This window comes from Anarrhichthys ocellatus, unplaced genomic scaffold (assembly GCF_004355925.1).
Source record: "Anarrhichthys ocellatus isolate YVR2014 unplaced genomic scaffold, GSC_Weel_1.0 scaffold4, whole genome shotgun sequence".
NCBI lineage: Eukaryota > Metazoa > Chordata > Actinopteri > Perciformes > Anarhichadidae > Anarrhichthys > Anarrhichthys ocellatus.
In genome coordinates, this window is record NW_022280034.1 from 5225086 (window position 1) to 5236019 (window position 10934).

The following is a 10934-nucleotide window of genomic DNA, read 5'->3' on the forward strand; positions in this document are numbered from 1 at the left end:
AATCATAACGTTTTATGCAAAATTAATAGTGATTTCTTGAAGTGCATGTGTAGAAATCTCGAGTGTCAAACCTTTGTTTAAGGATTTCAAAGTACTCCAGGTTATTAAATTATCTTGAGATGGATGGCAAGAAGATGCGTGAAAGTAAAATTACTTTCCTCACCTTCCTCGACTCTTTCTACTTTTACTTGTGTTCTAATTGTTTTGACGCAGTAAACTCCAACCCATCGCGCATTCCAATCAAGGTAAATCAAACGCGAGGAATTATCTGGGACAGCTATATGACCTAGATTTTGTCAAAGTATCTGCAATTGTTCTGTAGCTATCTTTACTTGGATGTCTGTACACACGGTACATACAGTAGAGTTTTTCCATGGGTCACATGGTTCAAGAAGGACTCTTGTGCTCTGTGTTGTTGCAGGGCAGAGGTCATTGGCTGATGTACTGGCCAAAGACACTGGCAACATATCGAACATAAGTGAAAACCCGCAACATTCAGTGTCATGAGTTCGGGCGTCGTATGGAGGATTTAGCAGTCTGTTCGGTGTCTCCACACATTTTCACGCATGAAAAGAAGTGCACCTCTGAAGCAATGTTGAATTTCTTGTAACTCTAAGGCTGCATTGTAGTCTGTCAATATCTCCATCAGACCTAAGAGGAATTTCCTTTCGAAAAATAGGACTTCTGTGGGGAGAGAAATACGACCCTCCTGACAATCAAGCAAAAATCCTTTGTCTGTGGACTTTTGAATGACAGTCAGTCACTTAAAGGATTGGCCAAGGAGTAGAGCATCACATGGCTGCTCTTTGGAGAGGTCCATGCCGGCTGCTGACAGGAGGAACTCTCTGTCCGGTAAATCTGCGCCCGCGTTTTAAACAGGCCAAAGCGAGCCGTGAGGAGAAAGAAATCCCGCCTAAAGGTGCGCGTGAAGAAGGCGTAGAGGAAGGGGTTGGAGCACGAGTTGATCGGGTAGAAGAGCACCAGCAGGAGTTTGGAGTCTGAGACGCTGATGAGAGGGAGCTTGAGGGCGGCTGAGACAGCAAAGAAGGAGATGGGAGCCATGCAGACAAAGTCAGTGAAGATTAGGATGGCCATGCGCTGGGCCACGCGGGTGTCGGCGTGCGCCGGTGCAGACGAAGGGTTGCGGACGGTCAGGTAGATGCTGAGGTAACAGCCGCACACACAGAAGAAGGCCAGGATGTTGAGGAGGAGGAGGGACACCACATAGACCTGAGCCTTCAGAGACTCCACGTCCATGGGCAGGCAGATACTCACCTTCACCACAAACAAATGCACACATTCAAATATCACACAGTGTACAAGGGCTTTGCATGTACTTTATTTCCATTACATAACCTGGGATTAAAAAAACCTCAGCTCTCAAAGGGTTTGTTGTCCAGTGGGCTAAACAAATAGACACCTTTCCCATGTCCTACATGACAGTGGATTGAATATCTTTCCATTTTGGTCAGACAAAAGAAGACATTTAATGACATCACCTTGGGGTTCCAGAAACTAGTCGCCTTGTCTGGCGTTTTACGGACCGATTAATTCATAAAATAAATGTCTAATGAATATAACCACCCTATATATAATGTCATACAAAGCAATACATTACATAAGCTGTTTTTCATATTTTAAACATATTGTGACTGCAAAATTACATTCGTTTGTAGAATATATGTTTATACGCTATTTCCCCCCCCCCCAAAAAAAAAACAGAAGCAAATTCTGAAAGGACCATACAGTGAATTGTGGTCACAAGGAGTTGAATGGAGAGAGTGTGGTCTATTCAAAACACTCACCTTTCCGTAGCTGCTGACCCCGACTGTGGGCAGCAAAGCGGCGATCGAGGAGAAGATCCAGCCCGCTGTCATCATGATGCATGCGTGTCTCAGGCGAAGTTTACGGTCGAGCCGCAGAGCGTGTGTGATGGTGTGCCAGCGCTCCACTGTGATCGCTGTTAATGTGAACACCGACAGCTCACTGGCAAACACCTGTAATTGAAAGAAACATGACATGGATATTCATGAGTATTGTTGTTATTCATTGTAGAGCTATCATATGTATGCAAAGGACTCCCTGCATGAATACCCACCGTAAAGAAGCCCGCAGCACTGCAGCCCAGGCCCTCCTGCCAGTCTGTGGCGTCGTTGTAGTACTGGCCACGTGTGAGCATGTCCACAGTTGCTATTACTACCAGGTAGATGCCCATGCAGAGGTCAGAAAAGGCCAAGTGGCACATGAGGAAACGAGGGACAGTCAGTTTGGAGCGGCTGCCTGACAACGCAACAGTGGGAAGAAAAAGGAGAAAAGAAAATCTTGGGGGCCAAAAGGTACTTTGTAAACAAGTATTAACAGTAAAGTTTCCTCAAGTTGATATTCTATTGCTAAAGAGAATAAACCTTAGTTTTGCTTTTATGTGAAAACACAATAATTCCAACAAAAGCAAGGCACTGTAGAAAGGAAGGAAATTAGGAAAGAAGGTAGAGTGGAAGAAAGAACAGACACAAGAAAAGCAGAGAGTAAGGAAGACGGAAGGAAAAAGGGAGATAAATGATGAGAGAAAATAGGACAGGATAATGGAAGTAGAAAGTTGAGCTAGTAATGATTGTCCCATTTCATACCTAACAAGACCAGAAGTACTGCTGCGTTCCCCAGCAATGCGAGGATAGAGATGATCCAGATGAGGACCCGTAGGGGGACAGCGGACATGATGTCCTCACAGGGGTTAAAGTCATCGGGGGTTGGGCTGCAGGTGATGGAGGTTGAGTTGAAGCAGTTGTCCCTTCGAAAGTTTGGGATTTCCCAAGACCCGGGTTCAGAGCACTTGGAGTGCCACCTCGTTCTAGCACAACAAACAAAAACTGCATATAAACTAAATCTATGAGGTGATTTCACAAAAAAAGACTTGCCAGGAACATCTTGGAAGTGTTTGTTGTTGTAATATTAATTTAAGCCACAAAAGGCTAAAAGGCACAACTCACCCATTTTAAGTCATGAACACAGGAGAGAAACAACTTTAGATCAGAGTTAGAAAATTGTTTTTCTTCCCCAGATTTGGATCTATTTATTTAATAATAAGGCGTTCAGATATCTTTTGACAACAATGCATGCGTACCCGTTCCTTTTTATACTTTGGAAGGCGCAGCAGTGTGACGGGTAGGTCAGGTAGGCCTCGCTGAGTTTGGTGAAGAGCTGCGGAGGAGGAAGTTTCTTCAGATTACGGGCGGACACAGCGAACAGCATCTCGAGTCGTGTGAGGATGTCGTCCGGCAGGGAGCTGAGGGCTGTCTGGGAAATGTCCCTGCACAAACAACTACACGTTGGTATCTAATAGAGGAGTAACAGTCATTATCATTTCAGAATCAATGCTATGTTTAACAGATGTTTTGTTAAATAGGCATTTGACCTATGATCAGTTCATAAAAGCTGTTATTTATTTATTTTTGAACTCCAGATATGCTTAGAATAAAAACACTGAAACTCAAATTTCCTGAGCGGAAATTGTCACGGGAAATGCCACCGTTTCATTGCAAACGGGTTGCTGGGCTGTGGAGTCATAAGACACTACAGCAATGACAGCCCAAGAGAAAAACAAATACGGTGCTCTTCTGATTGCTACTTCAATAGAAATGGGAGTTTCTTTGATTGGGGAATAAACAGGGGGAAAAAATCTCTTCTGCTCTCAGTTTATTTTTACCTTAAATCTGGCATGTTTCTAAGTGTTTCTGGGCCTCCCCACAAACGCCACATTGTTTCTTGTTTTCTCCTAGTTTAATAAGTGATGATGAGGAGGGTGAATCATGTAGGCATGAGTTACTGTTGGATGTCATTCTTACAGAACCACCAACTCACTGGAACCCACAAAGGCGTTGGGATGGATGTGAGTAAGCTGTTCGTTTCCTCTTAGGTATCTAAGAGAGGCAAATGAAATATGTGAGCTGACTTTTTTTTATTCTTTTTGGTTAAATCTTCTGTTTGTTACCGTGTCTCTGCCTGTGACTCACAATCTGTTTATCTTTGTGCCGTTGAAGGCGTCACTTGCCACCTCCTCGATGCCATTTCTGGTGAGGTGTCTGTCATGAGAAAGAGAAGCCAAATTACAGTCATGTGGCTCCAACTCAAACAATTCAGAACAATTACTTCTCTGAAGCATCGAAGCTAATTTTAGTTTGTGCAGTTCTTTTGTTCTCAGTGGCTAAAGCTGTATGAGTACACAGAAAACACTAAATAAATGGTTGATTATTGTTATGTAACATTTCCATAGAGACCTTGGAATCTGTTGGCAAGCTACACTTGTTTGATACATTTGGCAGTATAAACAGATTTTTACTAAACTAATGTAGTAATGCCACAATTTAAAAGTACTGCATTATAAGTAAGAGCCCTGCATTCAAAAATGTTACTCAAGGAATAGTTCAAAATGTAAGTAAAAGTTTAAAAAGTATTATTAGCTAAATGCATTTATTAAAAGTAATTATTATGTGAAAGAACTTTCAATGTTTTGTTGCTAAATATTGAAATATTTGATTATCATTACTGATGATCCGATTAGGAAATAACTATACAGAAATAGCCAATCTTGTCACTGCCGGTCTTGTTTACTTATGTAGGTCATCAGTATCAAATTGAGACGGTTTCATAACCAGTTAAAAGTTCCTCACAGTAACTTAAAGCTAAAAAAATCAGAGAAATGCAGTGAAATAAAAAGGACAGTTTTTAGAAAGAAGGAAAACAAAGATATATCAGTAAGCGTGACAAAACCGCAGAAGAATAAGACAAGTGGGAGAAGATAGGACTCAGTAAAGAGGGCAGAGAGCATTTGGGGAACATTCGTCACTGGGCATGTAATGCCCACTCGGAGCAGTGCGAGGGTGGTGCATGTACTCCTGAGAAACTGATGAATCCCTTACATCTCGGTGATAGTATGAGTGCAGAGGCCTCTGAAGGCATTGGCAGGGACTCCCTTTATGTGGTTGTTCTCCTGCAGGTGACTAAGCAGCACATGGATAAAAACACAGACATGATTAACAACCAATACTGAGAAGTACGTAAATAGTAAGTAGAAAAACATCAGATATATGTATGTTAAAATATTAGGAATACATGCTACAATCTCCTTTAAATCCACTTCCTTTTTGAAGCTGATAGATGTCAGATGGGAGACAGTTTGAAAATTGATTTTTAGAGGCTGCAAATGAGGGACAGATGGGTTGCACTACTAATATTCTCTTCTGTAAGGACTACTCAGTGCGTAGATTTTAACTGCAGTGTGATGTCTTCTGGGCATATTTAAGTATGTGTGCAATCCAATAGCCTATATGTATGAATTCTATATAAGTACATAATTGTGTGTGTGGGCATTTGTGGTTCATTTGTATATTGTGTTTAGACCTACAACAGAAAGTCGCCGGCTGTGGAGTTGATCTCTGTCAAGTTTGGAAACGTTGTCAGTCCAGTGTTGTCGATGCGCCTGTGATATGCAGATTAACCACCAAATGTTACTACGTCCACACTGCAACCTCTGAACAACAGATACTCTGAGTCATAGGGATGAAATCAGACAATGTCACATAACAATAACAGTTGTGATAATGTCAGTGAATGATTTTGGCAATTTGTACTTTATTACAGTTAGCTTGAAACTGTTTCAAAAGATATAAAGAATCAAAGGTAGTATTTTATTTGTTTGTTGTGAATATATTTAATATGGCTGAAATGATAGATAATACATTTTGTGGAAAAACTTTTTTCACGAGATGAAGAGTGACACTGTATTTCTCTTCCTGGGGATCAAGGCTAATTAAAGAATGTCTCTGGTCGTGCGAGGGGCCCTTCAGAAGTAGGCCTGTCACCCGTGACCCATTTTGGACTCATAAGCAGCTTGAAAAACACAAACTGGAGAAGAAAGTATTCCTACCCCGCTGCACTCTCACTGAGTACTTACAGAAACTTTAGTTTCATGATGTTCTTGAATGCATCTTGGTGGATGTGTCTCAGGTGTTTTGACTTTGTTATGGTTCTGAAAAGAACACACACTGTCATGTATTCATTAATATAAACGACTGGTCTGACTGTACAATTACAGGGTTTCACCACTGCCATTATCCTGCCACTCATACTCACAACTCGCTGAGTTCAGGGAGATCAGAGAATGCAAAAGCCCCGATACTCTTCAATGCTACATTCTCAGAGATGGTGCTAAGGGAAACAAATGTGTAAAGAAGAATATTACATTCATGTCACCTGTCAGGTCTTCATTCACACTCATCCTGTGATTTTATTTCTCCACCACGCTGCCAAGCTTACTCCTTAGCTGTTTGGGTGATCAGCTTTCTCAGAGTTATCACCGCTTCTTGTTCCATAACAAAGACTAAACACACAAGGACGCTGGATAAAATACGTCACCAGCAGCGGCTCTTAGAAAACTGTATACTCACATATGTGTGAGCCGAGGGTGGCCGGCGAAGGCTAACGCGGTGATGGTCTCGAGCAGGTCGTTCTCCAATATGAAGCTAAGGTTAGAGGAGGTGGGGGAAAAAGGAAGAGGGTAAATTAAAGGGTATAAAGGACACTTTCACAGGTACTTTTGGGAGGATCACCACACTTTAAAAAAAGACAATGCTAAGGTACAACAAGGCCAAAAACACCAAATAGAGAGAAAAAGAAGGCTGTGAACAGTTATGGTCCATTGCAAGCGTTTAAAGATAAAGCCAACCTACACAAAAGTCTGAGTGTGTGATGGCATTCCTTTTTGAGCGCAGAAAAATATCTTTTGCACGCAAATAAATTATACTTTATGATTAAATTATGATAAAAACGAATTAAACTTGAGCAAACAAACATCCCATCTGTTGTATATTTGCTATTATACACAAACGCTCACAATATACAATATACAAATACAATCCCATACTTTTGAACTCTCGTTTTCCATTCGTTTTAGGGATTTCATGATTAGTTCAAACTTGTGTAAACACTAGAAATATGGGTGATTATTTTAATAAATTAGCTTTATGTACTGTACATAACTTGTTTGGTATTATCTGAATAAGAGCACAATTAAAGATAAATAAAAAACTAAAGTTTGTAGCACAAATGCAATCCCATATTTTTTTTTGCTTTCTTGATTTCCATTAGTGTAACATCTCATGTAGAGTTACTCTGAATATAGGGGATCCTTTTAATACTCCAGCATTACGCAATGTATTTGAATTGAGCTAAACACAAAACTGTATTACTACTAAACTCCTTTTTATTTCCCCTCTGTTTGGATGATCCTTATCTTCAGTGTTTTGACCTCCGTTGCTCCACATCAACGATTAAACATGAACGACAGACACTTACAGTTTCCTGAGATGCTGCAGGCTGGTGAAGGCGCCCTGGGAAATCACAGTGATCTGCGTCTGCCTGACTTCCCTGTTGATACAGAAACAACCGCTCACATCAGCTCTCAGCGATACACTCATCACAAGAATGGCAACTGAAGACAAATCTTCACAAAGTCATTTGTGGCCGTTTTTGTTGTGAGGTTGCGAATCCATGACCAGTATTTTCACATTCAGGTTGGGGATTTTTTCTTTTCACACACAAAGTTTTGTGTACTGAATGTCTGTACAAAGATCTCAAGCTTATTTTGCACCTGGTGTGACTCGTAGATCGCATCTAAAATGGCCCTCCAGTGCTGCATACTTGTAAAATATCCCCACTGTTCCTGAGCCTTGACCTTCGAGCAGAACAGAACAGATGAGAACACACACATCGCCGCCTGGGAGTTCGCTGAACTTCTTTTGGGATTGGATGCTACTTCTGCCACAAAGTACATCCTCATCTGTGTGTGTGTGTGTGTGTGTGTGTGTGTGTGTGTCGGCTAGATTTGTGAGTAAGATTATGTACATCTGTACTTCCTAAGTTTGTGTTCATGCTGCAATCTTTATGCTGACCCCCACCGTTCCATCCCCTCCTCCTTCTGGCCTTGAGATTCCTTCAAAACCTTTCAAGGGCCCAAAACAACAGGTCAGTGTGTAAACCCAGCTCTGTGCCACTTTGTCAAAAACACCTCAACCAACCTTCAACCAACACCTACATAACTTTTGAAAGAATAAATTCAATATCCTTCTTCCAAAGTTTGACATTTTAGGAAACAAGATTTTCTTGCCTCAGTTGGGCTAATATGACCAGTAGCGTAAGGTAACTAATGTTAGCTAATATCTTATTCATCTATTTGTGCTACTTTTATTCTTACTTTTAGCACTGATCCCATAACTGTTGTTTGTGAGCAGTTTTGCGCGCATGTGGACAAAACAATACACAGTCCTGCCACCAGTTTCACGCTGTTCCGCTTACCAACAGCCTGGTAGCGGTGATTAAGCTCCCAGGAGGAGCGATGGCTTACATCAGCAAAGAGAGATTTGTAAATCAGGGGCTCCATGGATGTGGAAGATCGCCGGAAGATCCGGGTAACTTTATACTTGAAAGTCAATCTTTTTGTGCCACTGAGCAACTTTCATAGGAATGAATGGGGCCCCGCCTCCAACGCTGTATCTGGTTCTCTCATGAATATAAATGATGCAACATTTTAAATATTCTAAGAAATCAGCTTTGCAAATGTTTTACGCGGAAGAAAATGCATTCAACACGTTTGACAGGCTCCATGGATATTTGTGGGACACATTGAATGTAAATGTAACTTTTGTTTGTTTACAAGAAAACTCTACAGGGCATCTTTAATCCGTGGGCACTTTAGAAAGCTGTGGTTATGCTGGCAGTCGTTGTAGTTGAGCAGACACGCTTTGCATGCATTGCCTTAAGTAAATGAATTTGCAAATTCAGTGTAAAATTCCGCCAGGAGGAGATGAGCCAGGATTATAGAGGAAAGTCTAAATGATTATGCACGCTCATGGGATGTGATATTGAATTGTACACATGCTATGCTTCCTGAATCTGTATTAGTGTGGGATGGCGACTGAAAAATACTATTTTGGGATGTGTTCTCTGAAATATTGATACATGTCACTTGTTGTGCTTGACTAAAGAGACACTACATCGATGTTACACATGAAACTCATCGTAAAGAGCTCTACTCAGACTGAGAAAACAGCTGCATGAATTCTGAGCAGCCTAATGTCTGAAAAAATAAGAGTGATTGATTTCAGGGCTGGAGACTACAAATCTACAACAGACAGTTACATAAGAAAAATAAAAAAATGGAGTTTGAAAGACATGGGCACTGACAAGGCATGGAGGGTCTGAGTTGCGTTAAGGGAATTGTAGTATCCAGTGTTTTTGGAGCTTGACCTGTACTGGAGACTAAAAGTCAGGATATCTTGGCTTTTACTGGTTAATACAAAAAAGACAAACCACAAATAAACTTTCAAACATCTAAAATAAAGGAATGAGTCCAAAGAATAAGAATTGGACATAAGGCTCCATAAAAGCATATAAGTCAATTTCTGTACAGTTTCCAACAAGAAGAGGAACGCGAGAGCTATGCAGCTTTGGCGTTACATTGACGTTGTCGAAATTTCCAAACTATCTCTCCGAGATGCGAGCTTTGCAGCCAGCAAGTAAAATGTAAACATCTACAATTGCTGCAGCAATCCGCTTCCCAACATTGCTGCAGATATTTGTGTGTATGAACGATGTACTTACAGGTATTGGGTGTTGCTGGAGATGTTGGAGGGAATCTCTGCGACCCAAAAGTCCAAAACGTACGAGCAGGTGTCAACTCCAGGTTTTATGTCCATCTCAGGGCCACGCGCCGACGCTGCTGCTGTCTTTATCACCACAAACATTAGCATGATCAGAATCATCACTATCATCATTGCAGGCTGTTGTTCAAAGTCCAGGTTGTTGTGTTTTAGGCTTTTTCAAATCTCCTTGTTTTTCTTCCTTTTATCTTCCCACTAAGATTTTGTTTGTTCACGTTTCTCTATCTCCACGTGGTGTTGCACATGTATACAGGTCTTCCACTAAAACCCACATTCCACATTTGATGTGAATGTTTTTGCTAATTTGTCCGTCTATGCACCCTGGGGGGACCGCGAGGTCGAAGAAAGAAGAAGCGTGAGGTGCTCTGGTGCCTTCTGCCATGCAGTGGTGAATAATGGGGGTGGGACTGGGGTAAAAAGCTCTATGGGTGTCTGAGGATGTAGGAGGTCTCTGTTGGGTTGTGTGTAGACTGTGTGTAAAAAGCACCACATCCTTGCACAGATCCTGATAGGATGTCGTGATAGAGACAATTCTTTTCAACTCTTGCAAATGACGTGCTCAACGTTTCACAACAAGACTCAAGAAAACAGATTTTTTACCAACTGGTTGGAGGTTAAAGAAAAATCATTTTTAAATTTTCTTTTCATATTCCATTTTGTTGGATTAACCAACAATATTATTTATTGATTTATTCAGTTGTATTATTTGGAGGATCCACTTATTTTTAAATTACTTTTCAATTTGAAATAGTTTATTGTTGTTTTTTGGTGAGTAAATCTGGATCAATTACAGTTTAGGAGTAAATAATACAGACATCAGGGAGTATGTTATTTTTGGCTGATTGATTTCTTTTTAGCTTCAGAGTTATGTCAACAAACGAACAAAAAAAGAATAATTATCGGGAACAGGCGTGAATCTGTTTTGTCTCATGTCTCATATTGGTGTTGAAAGATGAGCACACTTTGATAGCGATGGACATAATATTCTTTTCTACAGCACTCCCCACACGTCAGCAGGACAGCCAGCTTGCAAGGACACTCTCTGCATTCACACACTCACTCACACACACACACACACACACACACACACACACACACACACACACACACACACACACACGCCTATGACACAAACAAATCTTTCTTTTTACATTTTCTCCTTTATACATCTTCAGCTTTTGCTTGATTTTTGATACATAAATGCTTGTGGTGTGTTGTGGG

The 10934-nt window shown here is 41.0% G+C and overlaps 1 protein-coding gene across 1 annotated transcript; it reads right to left on the reverse strand.

Moving 5' to 3' along the window:
- Positions 1-206: 206 nt before the first annotated feature.
- fshr (follicle stimulating hormone receptor) lies at positions 207-9848 on the reverse strand. The gene is made up of 14 exons (XM_031843064.1): positions 9655-9848; positions 7351-7422; positions 6444-6518; positions 6130-6204; positions 5951-6025; positions 5402-5476; positions 4917-4997; positions 4011-4079; positions 3843-3917; positions 3122-3307; positions 2628-2848; positions 2099-2280; positions 1806-1997; positions 207-1275 (listed from the first exon to the last, which is right to left on the reverse strand). Exons 1-14 carry the CDS (start codon positions 9825-9827, stop codon positions 757-759), a joined length of 2070 nt encoding a protein of 689 aa, XP_031698924.1. The 5' UTR covers positions 9828-9848; the 3' UTR covers positions 207-756.
- Between the last annotated feature and the right edge of the window lie 1086 nt (positions 9849-10934).

What these genes read in the sequence shown, in the direction of transcription:
- fshr (XM_031843064.1), bottom strand. Translation starts at nt 9,827, where the DNA reads ATGATGATAGTGATGATTCTGATCATGCTAATGTTTGTGGTGATAAAG. An exon ending in CTCCCTGAACTCAGCGAGTT is followed by an intron (nt 6,026 to 6,129) that starts GTGAGTATGAGT and finishes TGTTCTTTTCAG; the next exon opens with AACCATAACAAAGTCAAAAC. An exon ending in GTGCTGCGGGCTTCTTTACG is followed by an intron (nt 1,998 to 2,098) that starts GTGGGTATTCAT and finishes TTTCAATTACAG; the next exon opens with GTGTTTGCCAGTGAGCTGTC.